Here is a 27,131-nt window from a genome sequence, read left to right as displayed (position 1 = left end):
CTTGAATGGTTTATTTGTGTAGAGATTGTTTACAAGGAACATTTTAAACTTCAAATCTGTCAAATTTGTGCCAAAAACTGAGATTAACAGATGTTTTATAATACTGCAAAGGGCTTTCATCCCCTTCAGCTGTAACAGTCTGAGAAAATAAAACCAGTACAGTCAAGTTCACTTTTAACTCCTGCTTAAATTATTTGAGTGCAGAGATTGTTTACAAGGAACATTTTAAACTTGATGTGAAACGTATGCCAGAAACATGCATACTTAAGCAATGTCACTTAACTAATCAGGTGTGTTCATTTGGTAGAGTAAGGAGGGCTGGGAATCTCCCAGAGCATGTTCTGGAGAATCTGTGTGAAGTACTCCCTCTCAAGTGACAGTTCTGTTCAGTTTTACAAGTATAACAATTCAGCCAACAACTCTTAAACGTTCACATTTTTAACAGAACACTTTTAACAGCTAGCAAGCTTAAATGTTACAGCAACATCTTTTAGTACAAGATCAAATCTTGTATGGCAAGTGCAAATACAGGCCAAGATGTCACTCTCACACAAGACCAAATCCTGTCTGAGAAGTGCAAATACAGTCCAGGATATCAATCTTAAAAGATGTGTAATCCTTGTAATGCTCTGGGATGCGCAAGGTCTCATAGCAATTGGAGGCTGTGGGGTATCTGCCCATGACTACCTCTACAGAGAGACTTGTTGGGAGAATCTCCCATCCAGTCCAGAATTTGACCAGATCGGTCAGTTCAGTTGGTGTTGCTATGGAGTAGATTAAATAAATGGCTACAACAAATGAAATTATCAACAAAAAAATCCCTCTTTTGGGAAAAAAGCAAGGCCACTGTGTCAGGTCGTTGGGTCAGCACGGTCCACATTGGGGTTTCTTTAAGACCTCGTCTCAGCTGCTTGATTTGTCTTGTGACATGTCCGATTACCTGTTAATAGTAATAGGAGAGAGAAGGTAGAACGCATAACATTCCTTATCCTAAAGAAAGCTCGGAGAGTAAGATATTAGAAAAAGAAGAATATTTTCAAGAATATGTTTCCATTTAATTTATGTTTCTATCCACTGGTGAATGAGGTAGTAATGATACTGTTCACCTGCTCACTGACAAAACTCCTTGCATTTGCAGTATTACAAACCACCCACCATCTTTTATGTTTCCAGGGAAATAATTTGGCACATAGGAAGTGATACATTTTACATCATCAACCGTGACAGTTTTTTTATTTCCCTTGGGAATAAATGAACTAGAAAAAGTGTAATAATGTCTTCAGACAGATTTTTGATAAACTTAGCAATGTGCATTTATAACCAATATATAACTCACATGGTAAAAACTAAAACAAGAATTGTTTTCACTCACAGCATGGATCAATAGCTTCTCAAAAAGCCATTTCCTGTTGTTCTCAGTCAGAGAAGGGAGGTCCCAGGCATAGGCCAAGTCCTGGACACTTATTTTATCCTTATTGGAGGTTTTGGATTCCCCTTCAAGCTTCAAGAAAGAGGGAAGCAAATTAGGATTGAATAAAAGATGTGTAATGCCAGATACTATGTGCACTTGTAAAAAGTACTGAACATTACACAGTATACAGTGGAACACAGTGGGTCCAAATAAGCACCACCCTCTGACTATTTTATTTACAGATTACTGGCATTTGAGTCGCTCTAGAATCAGGATTATTTGTATAATACTACATTTACAGTATTACAAAACTAAATGTTAAAATCTCATTCACTCCCTCTTCACCTGACAAGCTTGAGTTAGCCACATCTAAACGTCACTCTATGACCCATTGAGGACACTGGATATACAATAAAAGGGTGCTCCATTGTGCATAAAATATAACATGAAAGAAATAACTTACGTTTTTTAAAATAAACATACAAGCCTGATTGTTTCTCTGATGTCCAAGTCTGGACAGTCCTCCAGTAGAACAGTTGCAGTTTCAGGACTCACACCAAGCAGGACATGAACAACAGCAGGGCTGAGTCCCGACAGGCATGGTCCTCTGTGAAGAAAGGAGTGGCTTACCATTCTCCCCGCCATAAGGAACATATCACTTTCCACAAGAAAGTGAGATGCTGAGGGGACTAAATGGTCAGGCTCTCCTTCAAAAAGCCATGTAACATTGGAGTTTGCTGTTCAATACATTAAAAACGTTAAATAACAACAACAATAAAAAGTAATAAGCTTCCTTCTACAGTACAAAGACATGCAGGTTAATACTGCTAACTCTTAATTGCCTTTAAGTATAAATGTGAGTGTGAATGGTTGTCAGACTGTATGTGTTAGCACTGTGATGGACTGGAGACCGCAGTTCTCATCAATATTGGCATTATACATTTAGTAGAATCCTTTGACCTTTCAGGGTAAAGCAAACCAACTGTTACAATAAACTTGTAATAGACACATGGTATATACAATTTTGTTTTTTTATTATGCAACCTGAAATAAACATAGCATTTGCAAGGATGCCATAGACATAACATACATACCAAAATTGATGCAAAACCCAAACTTCAGCTTTTCCATGCATGTTGACAAAAAAAATGTAAGGTTCGACAGAATAAAGATGAAGGAAATACTTGAATAATTTTTTGACAACTGTAACGTGTAATTGGAGCTACCTTCAAGTCTGCAATTCAGGGGTCGTGCCCATTCCACATTAGGTCGCTTGTAAAAGGAGATAAGGGCCATGTCCTGTTCAGCAAGACGACTTCTGATATCCATGCTGAGAAGTAAGGGACTCTCCATTTCAAGAATATGGCAAAAATTATTTGCACACTGAGATATGGCCTTGGTAGGGTCACTGATAGTTAACCAGCCTAATAAGAAACAAATTAAAACGTGGTTGTTTCATTATTTATGCTTGACTGTAGCAACAAAAAAAAAAATCACAAGTTAAAGCCATCAAGCCTTACTTAGGCATAAACAAAGTAACATTAGCAACTTATTCATTGACTATATACAGGTGCATCTCAATAAATTAGAATGTCATGGAAAAGTTCATTTATTTCAGTAATTCAACTCAAATTGTGAAACTCGTGTATTAAATAAATTCAATGCACACAGACTGAAGTAGTTTAAGTCTTTGGTTCTTTTAATTGTGATGATTTTGGCTCACATTTAACAAAAACCCACCAATTCACTATCTCAAAAAATTAGAATATGGTGACATGCCAATCAGCTAATCAACTCAAAACACCTGCAAAAGTTTCCTGAGCCTTCAAAATGGTCTCTCAGTTTGGTTCACTAGGCTACACAATCATGGGGAAGACTGCTGATCTGACAGATGTCCAGAAGACAATCACTGACACACTTCACAAGGAGGGTAAGCCACAAACATTCATTGCCAAAGAAGCTGGCTGTTCACAGAGTGCTGTATCCAAGCATGTTAACAGAAAGTTGAGTGGAAGGAAAAAGTGTGGAAGAAAAAGATGCACAACCAACCAAGAGAACCGCAGCCTTACGATTGTCAAGCAAAATCGATTCAAGAATTTGGGTGAACTTCACAAGGAATGGACTGAGGCTGGGGTCAAGGCATCAAGAGCCACCACACACAGACATGTCAAGGAATTTGGCTACAGTTGTCGTATTCCTCTTGTTAAGCCACTCCTGAACCACAGACAACGTCAGAGGCTTCTTACCTGGGCTAAGGAGAAGAAGAACTGGACTGTTGCCCAGTGTTCCAAAGTCCTCTTTTCAGATGAGAGCAAGTTTTGTATTTCATTTGGAAACCAAGGTCCTAGAGTCTGGAGGAAGGGTGGAGAAGCTCATAGCCCAAGTTGCTTGAAGTCCAGTGTTAAGTTTCCACAGTCTGTGATGATTTGGGGTGCAATGTCATCTGCTGGTGTTGGTCCATTGTGTTTTTTGAAAACCAAAGTCACTGCACCCGTTTACCAAGAAATTTTGGAGCACTTCATGCTTCCTTCTGCTGACCAGCTTTTTAAAGATGCTGATTTCATTTTCCAGCAGGATTTGGCACCTGCCCACACTGCCAAAAGCACCAAAAGTTGGTTAAATGACCATGGTGTTGGTGTGCTTGACTGGCCAGCAAACTCACCAGACCTGAACCCCATAGAGAATCTGTGGGGTATTGTCAAGAGGAAAATGAGAAACAAACCAAAAAATGCAGATGAGCTGAAGGCCACTGTCAAAGAAACCTGGGCTTCCATACCACCTCAGCAGTGCCACAAACTGATCACCTCCATGCCATGCCAAATTGAGGCAGTAATTAAAGCAATAGGAGCCCTTACCAAGTATTGAGTACATATACAGTAAATGAACATACTTTCCAGAAGGCCAACAATTCACTAAAAATGTTTTTTTTTTTTTTTTTTTTTTATTGGTCTTATGATGTATTCTAATTTTTTGAGATAGTGAATTGGTGGGTTTTTGTTAAATGTGAGCCAAAATCATCACAATTAAAAGAACCAAAGACTTAAACTACTTCAGTCTGTGTGCATTGAATTTATTTAATACACGAGTTTCACAATTTGAGTTGAATTACTGAAATAAATGAACTTTTCCACGACATTCTAATTTATTGAGATGCACCTGTATATGAAAACATGAGTCAAACAGACAACCACTCTGGCACTCCATAACGCTGAGCTTTGAAGATTGTGCTAAGATTGAAAAGTATAATTGAAATTGTTGTAATATTAAATGACTGCTATGATACATACCAAGGTAGCTTTTTCAGGTAAACAATTCATGGCTAACATCAAGAGCTGACCATGCTTTTTGACATGCCAATTTTTACTGCACTATAACCTTCCTTAACTTTCCTACATCACTTCAAACCCTGAGCAGCACCTACCATCTGTAACTGTTACACAAGTTCCGGATGGTCCAGGCATTGCTGCTTGCTCTTCCTCATTTACAGTACTTTCATGCATCACCTCATTTCCTGCACTACCCACATAAAATGTTTTTTGTGTTACACTTGCACTGTGTGTGTAAAACAAAGAGTAAGACAGTTGCTGATGAGAGAAAAAACATCAACAATAAAAAGTAAGTGGATACCTTTCCCCACATGAAGAAGCGTGTACCTCAATAAAGTCAGTGGGAAACATTTCTGTGCAGACAGGACACTGCTGCATAGCTGCTGTTGAGAAATTGAAGTTACAAGCAAGAACAACAGTGTTATTTTCAAACAAATAGTTTCTGAATTTATTCTGGTGTTTAATACTATATTGTATGCTAACAAAAGCTTAAACGAAGAATTCTTACATTTTCTCTCTTCAAACTCACCGCTATCCAGGTTATCATCACTGCCAACATCAATGACACCACAAGACTTGATGTGTTCTGTTAGGAGATGCAGGGGAACTGCTACTCCACACTTCTGACATGTGGCTTTTGGCATGCTACTGAATGCTTCATCAGTTAGTTGTAGGGGATTTGTGCTGAGTTCTTCTTGAATTGGGACTATGAATAGATTTTTACCCCCACGGCTTGCAGCTTTCAAGATCCTGCCTGTATAGCCAGTATCATCAGGAGCCACAAGAGAGTTTTCGGCAACCCCATCCGCCTGTTGAAAACATTGCAGAGGAAAATTTGAAGCAAACTTTTAACACTTTATTAGGTATACATTATATCTAGAAGTTAAGTCAAAGCAACTAGACTTCTTGTCTGACACAGTACAGTTCAGACTAAAGAAATCACCTAAATGAGTCTTGAAGTCAAAACAATAAGTCAAGGTTTTTTGACCTGACTTTTACAAATACAACTATTACAATTAAACAGTTAGTTTGCAGCTGCTGATTTGCAGTTAGACATTATCTAATAAATGTTCACAAAAATGTCTTAAATTCAACATAGATTGGCTAAATAATAAATGTACAGATATGATTCTGAAGAGAACCTTTTAAAGTTTTATTTGGGTACCATCTGTTGGAATAAAGTAACAGTGTGTGTTGCATAATGTGCAGTTAGCTGCTGCATATATACTTTTTTATGAATGAGCAACACTAACACACAAACTTGTGTTGGCCTACCTGAAGATATGTAAAGCAGCCACCCACCAGTAACTGTCCCCAGTTTTGGAAATAAAACTTTGAGGGCATCACATAACTGTAAGCAAAAAAATTATATGCACAAATTATATGACAAACTAGCAAGTCCTTGGGGGAAAAAAATAATTTGGCATGTATTTAAGATTAATACTCTGAAACAATGTAGCTTGGTTAAACCAAATGTTAAAAACAAAATCCATGCCAAAAAAAAAAAAAAAGAACATTCTATGAATACAAATTGTGGTGCTGTGTTAGTAGAGAATGTTACCAGCACTTAAAAGAATAGAGGTTTGATTCACTCATTCCACAAACTATGGACTTATGTTTCTGTGAGGTACTTTGGATATAAAGGTATCCTCAAAATGACATTCATCCTAATTCATAATTAACCCTAACCATGAGTTTTGTCCATTTAACTTGACTGTATCTTTGGTTCTACACCAAAACTATTTGAGATGTGTGCATGTGTGCCCACAATTAATTAACGTGATTGTTTTTCATGAACTTCACAGCATATCAGAATACAATATACAATATATGGATTCTCGTTTTTTGTACAACTAGCCTAAATAACTAATTGCATGTTATTACCTCTTCATATGTTGTGCTCTAGTAGTTATAACCTATACTATTTGTCAAAATGTCACCCGTGATTGACAGGTAGAAGATAGTCCGGACATGTTAAAGAACATGTTTGGACATGTTCTTCCTGGAGTGTATTGGCCAGTCGTCATATGTCAATGATTGTTTATGGTGTGTTAATGTTAATGATGTCTTACCTCTCACCATTGTTCCTTCCTGGTATGCTTTTCACACCTACATCACTACCTACATCCTGAATTTGTTGTTTAAATAATGGTTTAAGATGCCATAGTTAAAACACAGAAGACGCTCTGCAACTTTCTGCTACAATGGCTGCTCCGAGAACTCCTAAAACCCCTAGAAGAGTGATGTGTATTTCACCAACAAGAGAACCTGTTGAAATGAGAGAGGAACTGACTTTTGCACCAAGGAAAAAACAAAATGTTAGTTTGACAGAGTTTCTTCATGAAGATGTGAATTTTGCGAAACGTTATTTTTCATTGTCTGGTAATCGTTTAGGAAGAGATGTGTTTGTCAAGGTGATGCGGACTGTGAAACTCTATGCTGTGGGTATTGGAGCTGATTTTACATCACAGGAACCCTGCCTGATTTTCCCTGCCAAAGACTGGTTTATGTTTTACAATTACGTTTGGAGAGATTTGAATGACTGTGGCGATGAGCCACTGTACATCGGTGCGTGGGATGCCAAAATCTCCTTATATTTTTTGCTGCAACGACAAGACAAATCTCCGCAAAAATGCATGGCCTATTCTTGAGTCTGAGCATCACATGTACTATGACATGGAATTTTTGTTTCAGCGGAAAGATGTTCATATGCTTGACAACATTTTTACCTGTATTGACAAGATGTTTTGATGGTGTGACATGTATGATCGCTATAGTTCTGTAAAGACAATATTGTTTCACCCTGAGCAGGGCGTCAACAACCCCAAAGACCGCCTCTTAAGTCCGCCCCCATATTACAGCCATTAAAAACGCCAGCAGTTCGGTACATTCGCTACATACATTCACCATGTCTCAAGAATCTATGACTGTCTACTGCTACACCAACACTCCTGAGACTGCACCGGCGATGCCTGATGACAATGCAACACCTCTGGAGCCCCACCCACAAACTTGTGACAACAACTGGTTGGATATATTTTGCAAGGATCTGGGGTATCACAACCTGACCTTCCTTACAACGCTGTATGGCAATGCTGGAGCAATAGCTGGAGCTGCGGCCTATGCTGGGATTGATGACACAGACAGTTGTATCCGCTCTGACGGCTTCAAAATCATAAAAGCGACTGTCGTGGTCCTTCTGGAATATCTCATCAACAAAAAGCTGAAAGAACTCTGTTTGAGCTGCGAGGTGGACCATCCGAGTCAGATTAGACATTCCTGCTTGTTTGAACCTGACGCCTATTTCTTTGACGCGTACTTTGAGGAACTGTCATGTAATCTGGTTAAACCAGGACTTAAACACATCATAGCTCAAGCATTGAGCCGGTGTGGTTTGAGGATTCACCCCCAGAGGATTCAGGGGACGGTGAACACTATTATGCATGAACTGCGTGACGAAGTTTACATTGTGGAAAAGCTTTGTGAAGTCAGAGAGAAAGTTGTGGATGTCAGCAGCGAACAGATTGTCTATGACGCAGTGGACAACTGTAAAGGCAAATGTCTGTTGTAAGAGGCATGTCAAATGAGTGGAGAGATATGATGCGTATGAGTATTAATGCGGGCGATCCAATTTGTGCAACCATCAGAAAATTACTAGACCTGGTGACCGAATGTGGCAGTTGTATTAGAATTGCTGACATAATCTGTATGTGTACGTACATGACTGATTTATGTGTAATCACAGTGTCAAGAAATGATCAGACTGATGTTTGTGAAATTACTGAAACACTAGTTGATTACATTCTTGAGAAAAACATTGTGATGTGTATACATTTTCTACAGTACCTCGATGCTGTATGATGCCAATGTTCTCTTTTACTGAAATAAAAACCCAAAACACTTAAACCATCTGAGTTATTCTTTTGTGGATACTGAAGTGACAATATGTCCGAAGAAATGAAAAATATTTATTACACACCTTCTAACCTGGGTTCTTTAGGAGGTAAACAACATTTAAAAGATGGTGTTTTAAAAGAAATGGGTGTTCGCTTAACCGATAAACAAGTTTCAGACTGGTTCGCCGGTGAGGATGCTTACACACTACACAGAACTGCCCCTCTAAAATACAAAAGGAATCGGGTTTTTGTCTATGGTATTGATATGCAGTTCCAGGCCGATCTAGTTGATATGTCTGCATACACCAAGGAAAATGACGACTATCATTTTCTGTTGACGTGCATAGATCTGTTTAGTAAATATGCATGGACGCGTGTGTTAAAAACAAGAGCGGTGCCGAGGTGACTAAAGCATTTGAATCTATACTGAAACAGGGACATGTGCCACACAAGTTACAGACAGACAAAGGAAAGGAGTTGTTTAACAAGCATTTTCAAAGCATGACAAAAAAGTACAACATCACGCATTTTGCACCCACCACAGAATTAAAAGCCTGTGTCATTGAGCGGTTTAGGATGTGGAGCTATTTAACAGCTACAAACTCCAAATGCTACATCGATATACTTCATGACATCACGGATGGATACAACGTCAGCTATCACAGAAGCATCAAGATGATGAACCGGTTGATGTGAACAAAGAAAATGAATCTGTGGTGTTTCATAATCTTTATGGGTCTAGTGGGGGTTGCGGTGTCACCCCAAAATTTAAATATAAATTTGGTGACATTGTTAGAATTTCTAAAGTAAGAGGCCCATTCACAAAAGGGTATGAGGAAAACTATATGCAGGAGTTTTTCATTATAACAGTGTGCATCCCACGCGACCCACCTGTCTACAGATTGTGTGATTAAGACGGCTATGTCATCGACGGCGTTTTTTATAAGGAGGAATTACAAAAAATATTTGTGAACAAAAAACAAGACATTTAAAGTGCAAAAACTTTTAGACAAGAAGAAACAAGGCCGGAAAATGTTAGTGTTGGTTCGCTGGCTCGGATGGCCTGCAATATTCGCATCATGGATCGACCAGAATGAACTGGTTGATGTAAAGAAGCTTAAAAACAAAAGACCTACATAGGTAGCACACATTCATGTAAAAACTAACCATGACTGAGGGTGGCTTTTATGTCACGCTGCCCTGCAACGTCTCCTTATCTGTTTATCCGGAAAACTGCATATCTAGTTATACAACAAGGTTAGCGAGAACTTTAAACCTAAAAGGAGAATGGCAAGTTTGATTGATCGAATTTGAATATCCTGTGTCATGGTACACATTTAATGAGGAAGAAGCTGCGTTCATTCTCAACTATGGTGAAACAATGTCGACAGATAGTGAGAAACACATCACCGACTATCCTGTTGAAGGCAAAGAGATAGAGATTTTCATCAGCAGCGATCAAAAGATATCAAATGTGCCTTACAGGTTAAAGACTGGATATTATGATGACATCGGTTTTTTTATCAGGGAGATCAACGCAAACCTGCCATCACGGGTGAGTCTTGGTTATGACCATGTTAAAAACAAAGTGTTTCTGAAAGCCCCTCTGAAGACATCACTGACATTTTATAGAAAGTTGGCTAATATTTTAGGATTAAAACCAGGGGTTAGAAACTGGTAACCAAACTCATGAAAATCATAGTGTTGGGTACAAGCCTGTGACGTATGCGCCCTATCAAGCAAACATAAATGGTGGGTTCTACACCATGTATATCTACACGGATATTATAGAATATCAATCAGTTGGTGATCATCATGTTCTGCTACTAAGGTGTGTACATATAGACGGTGAGAATAACAAGATTGTTAGTGTTAGATACGACAGACCGCATTACGTACCAGTTAATAAATTGTCCATTGTACCGAGATACCATACAAGTGAAAGACGATCAAAATCAAGACGTACGTTTCAGTTACGGGAAGGTGTGTGCTAAGCTACACTTTAGACCTGTGAAACAATTTGTTTAAAAATGGCATATTTCAACAATCACCGACCCCATGCGTTATGTGGCCTATTACCAGAATCAGGATGGCAATGGACTCCCCGGCAGGGTTATGTATGGAGCTGGTTTGGGGGGAAGTTTAGAGGACCCTTTAGAATGGCTATACCATTGCTAAAACGAGGATTTAGCATAGCCAAGCCACATCTTAAATCAGCTGCAAAAAACATACTAAGTGATGTTGTTAGCAACACATTATCAAGGTCTTTTAATAACAACAGTACTCAAGACGGATCCAAGCTAATGGTGATGGCTCGCAAAAGAGCATCTAGATCACCAGGGGTGCGGAGGAGTGGCCAAATGCAGAAGAAAACAAAACATACACCTAAGAAAGCGTCAGTCGTAAAATGCAAGTGCAAGGAAACAACAACACGTGCTACATCAAAAAGACCAAAGAGCTCTGTTAAAACAATATTTTAGATCATGGCTTTACTACACAACATGTCAGAAGAGTGTTTAAAAAACGAACTGGATCTATTCACAGTGCCGTTGACTCAAACTGCTATTGAAAAAAATACTTATATAGAAGTACCACCATTATCAGCGATATCGGACTCATCACCTTTAGAGTTCCCTATCTGTCACTCACTCGACGTTGTGTCGATGTAGTGACACTAGCGGTCACTCTTGGGAGCCCGAGACACCTCTGGTCTTTGATAAAAGAGAACGCCCCTAGGCGCTTCGGCAGAAAAACTAGAGAGTATATTTTCTGAAAGAGCATTTTTTCCCCTCTAAAAGAGTATATATTTCTCTAAAAGAGCGCACACACGGAACGTCTTTTTAAAGACACGTCTTTTCAAAGATGCCTTTCCGATTGTGTGTTATTCTTGGTTGCGGTCGTTATCTCTCAACTTCGGATGGTCATGATCGCTGTCTTTCGTGTCTGGGCGTGACCCACATGGAAGCAGCGTTTGTGAATGGTTCATGTTTTCACTGCGAGAACATGACCATGGCAACGTTGCGGTCGCGGCTTGCTTTCGTAAGAAAGAAAGCCACCCCAGCGGCTCCCCACCTCGGTCCTTCTACCTATGGGTATGAGGCCAGCGCGGCTAGCACTGGGGGCGATTTGGGGACCCCAATGGGATCATCTCCGCCGGGTATCCCCCCGCGGACCTCCCATTCCCCAGCACGCTCGTCTGCCCCAATCGGGCTTCCGGATGAGTTCACCGGCTCGTCTCACGGCGAGTCTGGCTTCTTGTTCAGAGCTCGCAAAGATGATGAGCCCTCGAGCGCAGCATCGGAGAGCGGGCTTGTCCAGTCGGACGCAGAAGCCTCAGCTGGGCTTCCCCCTTTGGGGATGATCGCCCAGTCACAGGCCGATGCCGAAATGACGGACATGCTTTCCCAGGCGGCCGTGAGCTCCAGTGCCATTCTTCCTGGAAGTGCATGAGGAGCTGACAATGTTGTGGGAGGCACCTTTCACTGCCCGGCCCCGACTCCGCAGTTCCCCCGCTCTCACTACCCTCGATGGCGGGGCAGCCAAGGGCTATACGGCGATTCCCCCGGTGGATAAGGTGCTCGCGGTGCACCTATGCACGCAGAGCGCCGCCACCTGGCATGGACACCCTAAGCTCCCATCCAAGCCCTGTAGGCTCACGTCATCCCCTGACGGCTAAAGCCTACAGTGCTGCTGGACAAGCCGCCTCTGCCCTGCACCCCATGGCTCTCCTGCAGGTCCACCAAGCCAAGGCGCTGAAAGAACTGCACGAGGGTAGTTCCACCCCAGATTTGATGCAGGAACTGCGCTCGGCGACCGACCTCGCCCTCCGGGCGGACGATGGCCACACTAGTGGTCCAGGAGCACCACCTTTGGCTCAACCTGGTCGAGATGGGCGAGGCCAACAAGACACGGTTCCTTGCTGCCCCCATTTCCCAGACGGGCCTATTCGGCGACACCGTCAACGACTTTGCCCAGCAGTTCTCGACGGTGAAGCAGCAGACGGAGGCAATCTGGCACATCCTGCCCCGGTGTGGCTCAAGATCCCGTACCCCGTCTGCTCGTCGCCAAGGGCGTCCCCTGTGGTGACTGCACCGGCTCCGCCGCAGCCCGCCTCTTCAGCCCAGCCCCAGCGTGGAGCCCACCGCAGAAAGCCGACGCCACCCATCTCACAGCCGGCGCCGAAGAACCCACAGAGGTCCTCGAAGCGCCCCTGAGATGGGCAACCCAGGGATGAGGGAACCCACTCACGTGGAGCTGGTAGGAAGACCACTCCATCCCCCGGTGGAGGGCCGGGTGGAAAATCTTTTGTTGCCTTTTTGTTTGATTTTGCCACACGCCCAAGTGGCTGCAGTACCCAACAGTTCAGCAAAAGAGTGGCTTCCTTCCTCCCTGGGTCACATACCCAGTGCGTACGGTCGTCACCACGACTACCGTCCACGGGCTTTACTTGCAGGATTGGCGCTCCAGCGGTGCCCTTTCCGCCCCTGAATGCCCAGCTGTGGCACACAGCCGCCCCCGATGTGGCAGCCTCCACGGCTTACGAGGACAGGCCTCTTCCTCCCCATCCCAGGCTGTTCCGGGGGTGGTCACAAGGAGCCAGGTAAGTACTTCGATGCCCCTAGACTCAGCCCCACCGCGAGGCCCCACCTGCCGGTACGTCCGACGACATTGTCCCCTTGGTCCCCCTCGCGCGGAATTTGGACACGTTGCTCGCGCTTTCCAATCCATCGCGGTGGCTGATCCAGACCGTCCGACTCGGCTACGTGATTCAGTTCACCAGGCGCCCGCCCAGGTTCAGCGGTATTCACTTCACCTTGGTCAAGGGCAAAAATGCCGCCACCCTGCATGCGGAGATCGCTACCCTTCTACGGAAGGATGCGATAGAACCTGTCCCTCCAGCCAAGATGAAGAAAGGGTTTTACGTGGGTTGTGGCCAATCTTGGACCTGCGAGTATTGAACCGGGCTTTACACAGACTCCCGTTCAAGATGCTGACGCAAAGATGCATTCTGGTGAGCGTCCGGCATCAAGATTGGTTCGCGGCGGTAGACCTGAAGGATGCGTACTTCCACGTCTCGATCCTTCCTCGACACAGACCCTTCCTGCGGTTCGCGTTCGAGGGTCAGGCGTATCAGTACATAGTCCTCCCTTTCGGCCTGTCCATGTCTCCTCGCGTCTTTACGAAGATCGCAGAGGCTGCCCTTGCCCCGCTAAGGGAGGTGGGCATTCACATTCTCAACTATCTCAATGACTGGCTAATCCTAGCTCACTCTCGAGACGTGTTGCACGCACACAGGGACAACTGGGAAAAGTGCAAGCTCCTCCTGGTTCAGAACATCTCTTTTCTCAGTTTGGAGTTGGACTCAGTCTCCTTGATGGCGCGCCTTACGAACGAGTGCGCCCAGTCGGTGCTGGCCTGTTTGAAGGCATTCAAACAAGGAACAGCGGTTCCACTGAAACTTTTTCAGAGGCTCCTGGGGCATATGGCGTCCTCGGCGGTGGCCACCCCGCTCGGGTTGATGCATATGAGGCTGCTTCAGCACTGGCTCCAGACTTGAGTCCCAAGACGGGACACACCGCGTGGCCATTACGTCGGACTGTGACCGTCTTTTCAGCCCTTGGACCGACCTCTCGTTTCTACGAGCAGGTGTTCCTCTAGAACTGGTCTCCAGGCGCGTCGTGGTCATGACAGACACCTCCAAAACGGGCTGGGGCGCTGTTTGCAACGGGCACGCAGCCGCCGGCCTCTGGACGGGCCAGCGATTGCATTGGCACATCAACTGCCTCGAGTTATTGGCAATTCTGATCACCCTGCGGAGGTTCCGGCCGTTGATCCAGGGCAAGCACGTGTTAGTTCGGACGGACAGCACGGCAGCGGTAGCATATGTCAACCGCCAAGGTGGTCTGCACTCTCGCTGTATGTCACAACTCGCCCGCCGTCTCCTCCTCCGGAGTCAGCAGCACTCACATCTCGGGCAACCTCAACACTACAGCGGACGCGCTGTCACGGCAGGTTTCCCTCAGGGGAGAGTGGAGACTCCACCCTCAGGTGGTCCAGCTGATTTGGAGTCAATTCGGACGGGCACAGGTGGACCTGTTCGCCTCCCAAGAATCCTCCCACTGCCTGCTCTGGTATGTCCTCACCGAGGCTCCCCTCGGCATAGACACGCTGGCACACAGCTGGCCCCCTGGCCTACGCAAATATGCGTTTCCCCCAGTGAGCCTGCTTGCACAGACCCTGTGCAAGGTCAGGGAGGACGAGGAGCAGGTCGTCCTGGTAGCACTCTACTGGCCCACCCAGACGTGGTTCTCGGACCTCATGCTCCTCGCGACAGCTCCCCCCGGCGAATTCCCCTGAGGAAGGACCTTCTTTCTCAGGGATGGGGTACCCTCTGGCACCCGCACCCAGATGTGATCCTGAGACCCTGACCGGGCTATGTGCCCAAGGTTCCCACCACCCCTTTTAGGGACCAGGTGGTAAACCTGCAAGCGCTGCCCCAGGAGGAGGCAGACCCAGCCCTGTCATTGCTGTGTCCGGTGCGTGCTTTACGCATCTATTTGGATTGCACGCAGAGCTTTAGAATCTCCGAGCAGCTCTTTGTCTGCTTTGGTGCACAGCGGAAAGGAAGCGCTGTCTCCAAGTAGAGGATAGCCCACTGGCTCGTTGATGCCATAACTATGGCATATCTCGCCCAGAACATGCCGCCCCCGGTAGGGCTACGAGCCCATTCTATCTGAGGTGTAGCGGCTTCCTGGGCCCTGGCCAGAGGTGCCTCTATAACAGACATTTGCAGAGCAGCGGGCTGGGCAACACCCAACACCTTTGCAAGGTTCTACAACCTCCGGGTGGAACCGGTTTCGTCCCAGGTAGTGGCACGCAACACAAGCGGATAAGCCCGGGATAGCTGGCCGGGTGTATCGCTTGCACATAGCGCCTTCCACCTCCCTTGGAGCTGAAGACGTGTGCTGTTAATTCCCAGTAGTGTTCACAATCTTTGTTCCTTGGTTGACTTCCTCCGAGCCCTGTGGCAGTCGAGTTTTCGGAGAGACTCGCTGCCGGCCCAGTACACGTGCTAACTAAGAGCCCTGTTCTGGGGTAGGTGCTCCGCATGTGGCAGTTCCCTGTAAAGCTAACCCCATGCGATTACATATTTTCCGCTAGTCTGTTTCCCTTCTGGCAAACTGTGTCTTCCTTGGGCAGAGCCCCTCTGCCCCAGTCTCCAGGTTTGTAGTAACTCCTCCCCCATTGGGCAGGATCTACCTTGAAGGCTCTCCACATGGTTGGAAAGACCATGTGACATATTCTTCCACTTAAATATCCCCCCCCTCTCTTTGGGTGAGGTGTGGTCTCCGCAGTGTCTTTTCCTTGGGAGGGACACCCCCGACTAGACCTGGCGGCCCAGTCGGATAATCCCCCTTCTTTTTTAGGGAGTGGAAAAAGAGAAGGGGAAAAGAGGCCATGACTGGGTTAAGCCTGTCTCTATCTTTGGGTAGTCGACTTGTCCCCAAAAAGGGCCGTTCGACACTCATAACTATGTTGGAGGAGGTAACGTGTTGACCTGGTGTGCTGGCTATGAGGCACACAGCAGTCTGCCCACCACACACTGCCAGTTCATGTAACACAGTTCAGCCAGTTGTGGCATTTCGTATAGGGACCCCTAGTGTCACTACATCGACACAACGTCGAGTGAGTGACCGATAGGGAATGTCATGGTTACTGGTGTAACCTCCATTCCCTGATGGAGGGAATGAGACGTTGTGTCCCTCCTGCCACAACGCTGAACTACCCGCTGAAATGGCCGGACCTTATATCGGCTCCTCAGCATAAAACCTGAATGAGTGGTTGCATACCAGCTCCTTTTATACCCGTATGTCCGGGGGAGTGGCATGTAAATACCACTCGCCAATTTTCATTGGCCTTTTATCAAAAACCAGAGGTGTCTCGGGCTCCCAAGAGTGACCCCTAGTGTCACTACATCAACACAACGTCTCATTCCCTCCATCAGGGAACGGAGGTTACACCAGTAACCATGACATTTTTTATCATGGAGACTGGAGAGGATTATGTAGACCTAAACAACACATTGGAGTTTTTGTGTCTCAAAATCACTAATGCTGATGGCACAGATATTGCAGATGGAGCCCCAGTGGGTCTTATTAAATATGCAGGGGCAACAATATTTTCACAAGTGGATGTGTCGCTTGGAGACCGTCTTATATCACAGAGTTCTAGCACACATCCTTATCGATGCTTAATAGAATGTCTTACCAATTATGGTAAAGATGCACTTGAAACGCTTTTCTCTGCAGGGCTCTTTTACAAAGACACGGCTGGTCATATGGATGTGGCAGACCCCGCTGGGGGTAATCGTGGTCTGACAAAGAGAGCGGCATTTACCAATGCCAGTAATGTGGTTGAGCTACTCGCACCCGTTCACAGTGATATTTTCTCTCAAGTAAAACTGATGCTTAACGGGATGGACATTAAAATTTGCATGACGAGAGGTAAAGATGAATTCTGCTTGATGAGGAGCGACGCTGTAGCCTTTAAACTAAACATCCTGTCGGCCTCGCTATTTGTGAAAAAAGTGTCTGTATCACCAGCTGTGAGTTTGGGGCATGCACAAGCACTGCTCTCAACAACTGCCAAGTACCCCATCGACAGAGTGTGCCTGAAAAACTTCTCAATTCCAGCAGGCTCACGTGTCTACAATCAAGAAAACTTATTCTTAGGAACTCTACCAAAATCTGTTGTTCTAGCGATGACTGATAATGATGCGTTCACAGGATCCTATAATAAAAACCCATTTGCATTTAAAAACTACGACCTAGAATTTTTGGCCATTTATCTGGACGGACAACAGCACCCAGCGAAGCCTCTGCAGCCTGAATATGAAAGTGGTTCTGCAGTGCGGGAATTTTACCAGTTAGCGTTGTCTTCTGGAAATCATCTTAAAAATCAGGTTTATCTATTGATAGAGAGGACTTTCTGCATAGCTATACCCTCTACGCATTCAATTTCACACCATATGAAGAGTGCAATCAACACATATCGCTTATCAAGTCTGGAAATATTAGACTAGAAGCCTGGTTTAGACAACCGCTACCCCAAACGATCAACTTAATTGTTTATGCCATATTCGACAGCATCATCGAAGTGTCCAGTCACCGACAGATCCTGGTTGATTACTATTAATATGTAAAAATGGACACTGTCCAGCTTACAACTATCATGGATAAGATCTCATGCAACATCCATTTTTTCAGTGTACTTCAGTTTGACTATCTACCAAAAGACCCTTTAAGAAAATTACCATCAATAGTTATAATCAACACACATCCTTCAGGACTCCCAGGTGAACACTGGTTAGCCATCTACATAAATGAGGACTGTGTGGGGTGTTTTTTCGACAGCTTTGGTAATAAACCAGATTACCCCCATTTTCTGCCGATTATCAAAAACTTTCTAAACTGCAATTCTAGTGTGGTACAGCATTCATCAGTGCAAGTCCAAGATTTTTCATCAGAGACTTGTGGTCAACATTGTGTGTTTATCTCTACCACTTGGCAAAGGGGATTATGCTTATGTGTTGAAGCTGTATCCCAATGATTTTATTAAAAATGACAAAAAGGTGTCAGCTTTTGTGAAAAAAAATTAAACTAAAATAATCTCATTGTAATGAAATGTTTTCAAGTGTGTTCAATGTGTTCAGACAGGTGAAATGTTTATGTCTTATGCTTAATATTTTCAATAAAACAACTAAAGAACAGAAATTTCTTCTTTTGACTCTTTATTATACATACAACACATTCAACAATACAGATAATAACAAGATCAAAACATGAGAACACAGAACATACAAAACTATGAGATTAAAAACCTAGACACTGACTCTGGTCAAGAGTAGGTGAAATGAATACATGTCCATCTGAATAATTTGAATGTGTTGATGGTGGAATCGGGTGTACTCTCTGTTTTTTACTCTTCTTAGATGAGCTGGTTATAGTCAGTGTCGATTTGGTTTTGAAAGAGTTAATTGCATGTCTGACATAATGATTTGGTACCGTTGAGTATGGTATGTTTAAAGTAGCAAAAGCCTCCAGAAACTCGTTCCATCCAACAGGTCTCCGTGCATCAGCAATCTTTTGTGGAGCCGTGACACCTTTATCTTAATCAAGCATGTGTGAACCAGGGATTGTTCTACTTTTAAACAAACTCGCCCGACTCAGCCCAAGAAGTGACATCTTTAGTTTTAGACATTTTATCTAAAATGTAACGAACGTTGTTTTACACTCTTCTGTGGAACATTCTTCAAAATGTCATCCACAACATTATCTAAAACATCCTGGACACTTACACCGCCCGTCGCGGGTGGGTCTTCTTTTTCTACGTGGTCAGGCTATGGAAGGGTTAATGTGTTGGTTTCCCTATCCCCTTGTCTAGCAAGTGTTAAAAATCACTGTAAAGTATTTGTGTACAGTTTTGCCTTTTCATAATTGTCCAAATCAGATATGTGCAAAATACTTCTTATAGTCATGTCCAAATCATTCTCCACAACCTGTTGAATAGACTCGTGGGGGGTGCCAGTCTTTAGTTTATCCAATTGATGCTGTGGAACTAAAAACATCTTCTCTGCATACGCCATCCCCAAGGTTATCTAGAAGCAACCAAGCTGGAGACAAAAGGGATTGCAACACTTAAGAGGGGCAGAAGAAATCCACCCTGTTGGTTTATCAGCCGTCTCTTTCTTTTAACCCCAATCTTCTTATCTGCAACAAATTTGATCTCGCTTTTCCTCCTTCTTAGCTTCTGGTATTGTTGTGACGTGAATGGTATATTGCTGTAGAGCACATTAAGAGTTACTTCACACAATGTCACAATGAGCTTGTCTGTGGCAGACTGTAAAATAACCCGTCTCTGTTTGGGTGTTGCTTTAAATAATAATTTTAAAAGAGGCATGTTTCTACAAATTCTAGCTGACATTTTCATCGTCCAACAGTTTTTTTCACTACCTTCTTTTCTGGAGGTATACTACAGGATGTGTTGAAAGTAAATCTGTTCTGAGCCGATAGTGTTCGGGTGTTTTTGTTTTATAATCAATCATCAGGTATCCGAAAGGTTTGTTGGTTGCATCTTGATAGCATTCCATAAAAAATTTTGTGTTCCTGGGATACATTTGCCTTCCTAGTACATTGAACTGATTGGTATCTCTGGGGTTTTTAAACAACATCAGATAATTTGTGTTTAAGCTGATGGTCCTGCTGGATTTACCCTGGCAAAATAAATTCTGTACAATATAAATAGCACTAAGATTTCTGTGGTGAACATACTGTGTGAAAACCTTCTAAACCTCATTGCTTCCGCTGGCCTCTTTCATCCGGTCATCAAGGATCAGTAAATTAGCTTTGTTGATGGGGAACAAATCATCATCATTCAGTGTCTGTGGTAGTCCTTCAACAAATTTAATTTTGTAAATTTTCAACAATTCGTCATACAATGGTTGCCAACAATCATAAATATACAAAATATTTTCAGTTTTTTAAGAAATCAACCGTACAGCATTTTACAACATTTTTACAAAATATGACTTTCCCGAGTTTGAAGGGCCACTTATCACACATGAAAATGGATGCTGTAATCTGAAATCATAACCATCTGTGTCTCACACACCCCTATGTCCAAAAAGATTGTAAGAATCCATATGGGAGCGTGGTGAAATCAGGGAGCAGCACACGTTTGTTGTACAACACCTTAAACTTTTTAACGACTGACATGTTGTGTAGTGTGAAGTGTTTTTTATTTCTCACAATAGTGTCGGTGTATGCCAGTATATGCCGACTATTATCTTCCCCCATGACATAGTGATCAACAAGTCCAATCAGAGTGTCTAACCTAATGGCTTTTGAGTTTACAGCATTGAGAGTGATACCCTTGGCTTTCATGCAGACCTTACCCTTAGCAGTGCGGTAGTCGTAAGTTTTCGGGCCCCCTGAACAAAACTCTACAATGTGATCCCCGTCACCAACCTCATCAGTAAGATTACTGAGGTAAGGCCCCAATGGAGGCTCCCAGGCGCTGTCTCTAGAAGTAAAGATGACGCTGTCTGTGTCACTGTACAACAGCCTATCCCCCAACTTATCCATTAGTTCATACAGTTCTAGACGCGCATGTGCAGTTGTAAACGCACCAAGAAAGACATTAATGTCACGGGTCTGTTTACCTTTCCCGTCCGCGTAACACCACTGAATTAGTGCAACAGTGTCTGACATGAACGAGAAGTGTTTAATGTCATAACCATCACCAAAAATGTGCTGGGCAAACTGTTCAGGGTCTGAAAGTAGTTCCGTACACGGCAAATTTTCGCGCATAGAGAATCGTCCCCAAAGTGAGTTCAGCAGAAGTTTATTAATAGACCGGCATGCAGGGTTAAGACTTATCTTGTCAAGATTCAGTTTAATCCCCTCTTTCTCAAAGTAATCGTTGATGTAAGATTCTTTGTCTGCATCTGTCACATCGTGCATGGGGAATCCACTGGCCTCTTGTTTGTACTGTAAAAATGTTTTAACAATCACAAAACAAGGTTTCTGATCGTTGAGGGAAATGCCATACCTCGTCCACCTTCTTTACATCCATAACCCTTCTCCACAGCCTTTAACAGTTCGATACTGACCCAGCAGCCTGAAATGATCCTTTCCTCATCAGTGTGTCTACATGGGGTGGTCTGATTCTGCTGATCTGCACATGTATGTCAGAGTGGAAACATAAGCTTGTCCAATAGGGAAGGACAGGGTGAAGCAGTTTTCACGGGGGCAGTACTGTGGCTTTGACAAATCCATAATAATTTTCAAGAGGTTCAAAATCCTTAAATTATTTGGGGGTGTCCTATGGGGTAGCATTTCTTGGCCTGGCAAAAGGGGTACAAACTTGTTACAGCTTTATAATACAGCTTGTACACATTAGTACAACCATCAAATAAAGCGTTGCGTGGTTTCAATCTTTCAGGATGTGTGTAAGTGGCCATAAATGCCATCACGTCACCATCAGTCTGTTTAGCAGTGTTCCAAGAACACTCCCACATCACTTCTACCTCCATCTCAAATGCATGCTCTAAAATTTCAACCTTATCAACAAACTGTCTTCTGAGTGTGCCATAGGGCAGTTTTGATAACAACATTCATGCCCGTGAAATATACAGCCGTTGAATTTGAGAGCCTTTTTTACACCGTCCTTTTCATAATAACCATCGAGATGGTATTTTCCAATCACCATCTCACCATGGTTTAATGCATGCTGAATGTCTATGCCGTGTGTTGATTTAACATATTCAAGCCATTCAATGGAAATGTTTGAGTATGTCTTGTTCTGACTGGTGTACGCATTGTTATGGGTCAGAGCTAGAGTGTCTTTTGGTAGGAAGTGGGTTTTATACACTGCCATAAAACATGCTGCTAAAGTGGTGCATCTAAACAGATCAAGTTTGGTGCACTGTATGAATTCATCGCGGTACTTCATGCAAGCCTCCCTGAGCAAAACTACATCATTCTTGCCATACATAGCAAGTTCTTTTTTAAAATCAAACACTTTACCTGATACTGTAACATGCCACTCATCAAACAGAGCCCTCTCTTTGTCAGACATTGTCTCATAGCAGTAGAAATGCCTGTCCAGGTATGGGCCTATGTAATTCTCATTTTCTAATCTGTTGAAATTGTGCGGAAAATAACCATTCTCTGCACAGGTTAGATTTAACGCAGCAGATGTCATGGACAAACGCATAGGGATGAATGAATAACTGTCAATAAAGTGCTGCTTGAATGTGTTGGCATACATTAAAATTATCCGACATCCGTGCATCGTGATTTTAAGTGTGAGCCCTGCTTTTGTGAAATATTCCAAAAGTATAAAGTTATCAAAACCAGAAGCATTGTGGGCAACCCATGTGAAATTCTGATAACGTGGATGTCTAAACCTTTTAACAAGTTGTTCTATACAGTCTGGACCAGTGGCTGTGAACTCCTCCCCTTTAAATGTAATGGCGCAAACAAAGTTTGCAACGTGTTTACCATTTACGTATTGCGTCTCAAAATCATAGAATATGTACTTGTCGCTAGGTGCCTCGAGCTTTATTGGTTGTATAAAGCATTGATGTACACTGTCATTAATCAATTCCTCGCCACAATGAATACACCGATCGGCTGCGCACTTGTGTGGTTTGGGGTTGGTGGCACTGACATGATAACGTCTATTACATTTTTGACAGTATTTTGTAACAGCACACTGTGCAAACTGTTGACCTAATGGTGGTTGCTTATGTGCAGATTATTGATGTGTTGATGGGGCAGAACAGATTCATCCTGTTTCTGGTGATCACTTATCACGTATCTTTCGATACACACCCCCTTGTTTACTCCTTGCTATAGTCACATTTAGATCCAAACTATCATCAACCCGCACTTCAGAGTTACTTTGCATTATCTTTTCAATCTGATTTGTGAAGACATCCACACTGTAATCGTAGCTAGGTGACAAGACAGTGTTAACATCAGTGGTTAGACTAGGACCTCTCAATGTTATGTTAATTAAACCGTCATCCCCAACCAACAGTCCAGAAAATGACACTATTTCAGACAAAATATTGTGCAAAAATATAGCGTAGGCTGCTAAGTCTGTGGCAGATATCACACGCAGATTTATACGCCGACGTATCTCCAAACATCTGAATCTGAGTCTCGGGACCACACTATAACCACCAATGTCACCACCCACTCTTACAAGCATGTCAATATCAGTGGGTGTTAATCCCACCTGGTGAGAATTGATAACACTGTCTAATGCTGAATTTGGATCTGGTTGATCGTCTGACATTGATCTCACAATGTTTAATAATTCTAGCAATGTACCAGTTGTAGAATCAGATCTATTCATCTCCTCTATTGTCTGAATTAAATAGAGCAATGTTTCTGTGTTGCTGAACAGTTCAAGGGGGATCTCACAGTCATCGCATCGTCTAAACCTAGCTGCTGGCCCCTGATCACAACCATCCGACTCCCTACAACATTTTGCCATTTTTAAATCACATCTTTTTTTTATTTAAACCACACTTAGGGGTGTACACTTAAAATAACTAAGAATACAACTAAGGAAATAAAACTAGACTAAAAAACTAGTAAAAACAAAAACAGTACCGAAAACATAAACTATTACAACCAAACTAAAATAACATACAGTGGGAATAAATGTTGAAAAAATAGATGGTACAAAAAATACACAGTTAAAAAATAAAGTTTTTACAACTCACCTGAGTTTCTTTTTAAGCATGAGTATGACCTGCTTTAATAAGTCCGTTGTCAGGTTTTGATCGCGGGCTGCTCGTTGGCTCGCCCCACCATGGAAACGCTGCGTTGCTATCACTTGTTAAATCCAGATACCTTGTTGTTGTAGTGTGGCCTTCACAGACTGTTTATAATAATCCTGCTTCTTCTCAAAGGTATCCAAGTGCTCCTCGATGTTGAATCGCCTCTCAGCGGCTTTAATACGTCCCTCAAAGGCGTTGAAACGTCCCTCAATGGTCTTGAAACAGTCCGATTATGTGTTGATTGTCTATAACGGGATGTGATCGCCTTCTGTAAGCCTCCTGATTTGAAGGCAGAGCCTCAGGGTCAGAATCTGCCACAGACACCACGCATTCGTTGAATTGATCACCCCGTTGTGTTTCTTTAGTTACCTGGGAAAATGCACAGGCGTCCCACGATTCTATCAGTCCATCACCCCAACTCCGAACATCATTTACATCGGGTACCGCATGGTCATCCACAACCAACTCTGTGGAAAAAAAAAAGAGTTAGGGAGGATATATGAATTAGGAAAAAGATAAAATAATGTTTTTAACATATTTATTTATGTAGGCTTTGAGAAGTCGTACATATTGTTATACTATTTAAGACTTCACGCCAACATCAATGTTTGTTCACATCAAACATCTAGTTACACACACACACACACACACACACATAACAGCTGATGCTCTGAGCGAACATCTTGACTGTTTCCGTTCTGGTGTCTGTGGTATGAAATCAATATCTCTCACACCCCCATCAACCGGAGCATGCACCTGGGCGACCGTAAATGCTTTACGTTTGAGTCTTTTCGGCTTTGTTGCAATGCCACGGCCGCTAGCCCTCACTGTGTGATTTTCGCTTCCAGACGCGGCGATCTTGTTTACAAGGTTTGATAAATCTTCTGGGAAAAAAAACAACACATAAGAACATTTTAAACAAATCCAACAAATCATGTAAATAATGCTGCATTACAAACAATTACTGAGCGGCGGTATGTTGGTACTGTCTTGCGGAGACGCACGCTCTGATGTTGAACTATGCTCCAGATTCTGCCCTGCTGGTAAATATTAAAAATATGATCATTCTACACATTCACAACACACTATACGTAGACATGTAACGTATATAATTAGGTATACGTACCACTCGCATGGTTCAGGAATTGAATTGCCTCAACAATGTCGGAAAAGTCTACATCATCCACAACACCTGGAGCAGTAGAGATCCTGTTTAAGAACTGCATCAGAGCCGTGACTCACTTATAAATAAATGTTCTTAATAATAATAATAATACGAGATAATAAAACACACTTACTGTTAAGATAGACAGCCATCTTCTCTTGAAGTATGATTATGTTTCAAAATAACAAAACTTGCCAGAAAAAAGTAATTTGAGAACGAAGATTCACTTACACCTCACAGACGCTAACGCAACTGTATGGTTTGATACTGACTGGTGTGTCTGACTCCGTTTTTAACACCACATGTACGCATTGGGGTGGGGGGGTTATAATCTGTGAAAAGTAGGGCTCACACTTAAAATCATTAACATAAACACACCATAAACAATTATTGATATCCGACGAATGGCCAACACATCCCTGGAAGATCATGTCCAAACATGTTCTTTAACATGTCCGAACTATCTTCTACCTGACAATCAGGGGTGACGGGGTCATAAATCACGTTACACATACCTGTCAATCATGGGTGATGGGGGTCATAAATCACATGTCATAAATCAATCAGTTTGATACATAGTATAGGTTATAACTACTTGCTCTCATCTAGATAAGCAGTCCTACGGCCCAACCCTGCCTGCATATGGGCTATTTGCTCCTGCTCATTTGGAGTTTTTTCACACTGCTTTGGCAACAAATAGAAAGCCACTTCAAGTGGTTTAAGTCTCTTGGCAGGAACAAGATTTGCTGCAGGAAAGCGCCTCTTTCCTCTACCCTTGGTAAAAATACCTGGAAAGGACCTTTAGAAAATAAGCATGTTAAAACATAACACTACTATCCCATTATCTGTTTTTTTGTAATTACATTAAAAGTTGACAATGTTCCAACAGGCGTATTTGAACATTGCCTTGCATGACACAGATGAAAATAGAAAAACGTGGCACTTCAAAAACCATGATATTTTTTTTCTATTCATAAATACATTTCACATTAGTCTAAAGTGAAACAGGTCTTTGTTTTATTGATGGTCACAAAACATTGAATGCTTTATTCCACAGTTCACTAACTTTTTAGATTTTAATGTCTGAAATATTGGTAAGAATTAGAGCATGCAACACAATACTATGTGCATCATTACTTACTGTAAGTAACAGGTGGAATTTTGCCTGTACAAATCAACAGTTTGCCAAAATATGTATACATACAGCTTGCATTTAAAATAGCCAATTTGTCCTTTAAGTCTTTACCTGGTCATTTTCATTTGAAATGATGGTCTTTCTGGCTGAAGGGCTGAACTGCTGTGACCTCCCTGCCTCTGTTCTCTGCGGAATTGTATCCAAGAATATTTAATCAATAAGTCTAGAATTGATAAGTAAAAATAAGCCATATGTACATGAATTGAAGTTTGATACTTCACCCCATATCTTGATTTGAGACATCACCACTTGCTGCGCCCCGTTGTCTTTCAGACGATGTTAGTAAGTACAGTAAGCACCTAGCTGACTGTACAATATCAGCCTGACTACCCTTTCATCACAAATACAGCACAGAAAAAAATAAGAAGGATATTACAAATCAGTAGCACACAGATGAAGTTTTAATCGGCTAAACGTTACTAAACTTTAATAAGCATAATATTAAGGGTTTGGTTACAGTTACATTATTGGCCGTCCCTGCATGTCTACACTAACAAAATTTTAACGAACGCCACCTCATTAAAAGTTTGCGTAGATATTGTCCAATAAATTCTGTTAATGTGCAACGTGTCAGGTATTACCTGTTACTGAATCTTACAAAAGGCAAATAAAACAGTTAATACACTCACCAAAGCACCATTGTTTGGGTTTGTTGTCATAGCTGACGGCATTCCTGTCATTTCAAGCAACGGTGTCCTCCTGTCACATGGTTCGATTTCATACAGAATCGATTGCTTATCCTTGGTGTCCCGGATGTTTAATCTTAAATTTTTAATACCGAAT

At 42.7% G+C, this 27,131-nt stretch overlaps 1 protein-coding gene across 1 annotated transcript; it reads right to left on the bottom strand.

Annotated features, from left to right (window-relative positions):
• On the bottom strand, positions 1-26,667 carry LOC127444597 (uncharacterized). The gene is made up of 10 exons (XM_051704054.1): positions 26,570-26,667; positions 26,400-26,474; positions 6,013-6,088; positions 5,267-5,546; positions 5,039-5,120; positions 4,833-4,927; positions 2,638-2,835; positions 1,895-2,018; positions 1,373-1,501; positions 1-940 (listed from the first exon to the last, which is right to left on the bottom strand). Exons 1-8 carry the CDS (start codon positions 26,572-26,574, stop codon positions 1,963-1,965), a joined length of 867 nt encoding a protein of 288 aa, XP_051560014.1. The 5' UTR covers positions 26,575-26,667; the 3' UTR covers positions 1-940; positions 1,373-1,501; positions 1,895-1,962.
• Between the last annotated feature and the right edge of the window lie 464 nt (positions 26,668-27,131).

The sequence above is a fragment of the Myxocyprinus asiaticus genome, chromosome 8 (assembly GCF_019703515.2).
Source record: "Myxocyprinus asiaticus isolate MX2 ecotype Aquarium Trade chromosome 8, UBuf_Myxa_2, whole genome shotgun sequence".
Taxonomy (NCBI): domain Eukaryota; kingdom Metazoa; phylum Chordata; class Actinopteri; order Cypriniformes; family Catostomidae; genus Myxocyprinus; species Myxocyprinus asiaticus.
Note: the sequence above shows the minus strand (reverse complement) of the source record. Positions and strands in the feature narration are given on the sequence as shown.

Coding starts and splice junctions, on each gene's coding strand:
- LOC127444597 (XM_051704054.1), bottom strand. Junction 6,089..26,399: donor TTTCAAATGAAAATGACCAG/GTAAAGACTTAA, acceptor TTTTGCTTACAG/TTATGTGATGCCCTCAAAGT. Junction 5,547..6,012: donor GCTGCTTTACATATCTTCAG/GTAGGCCAACAC, acceptor TGTTTTCAACAG/GCGGATGGGGTTGCCGAAAA.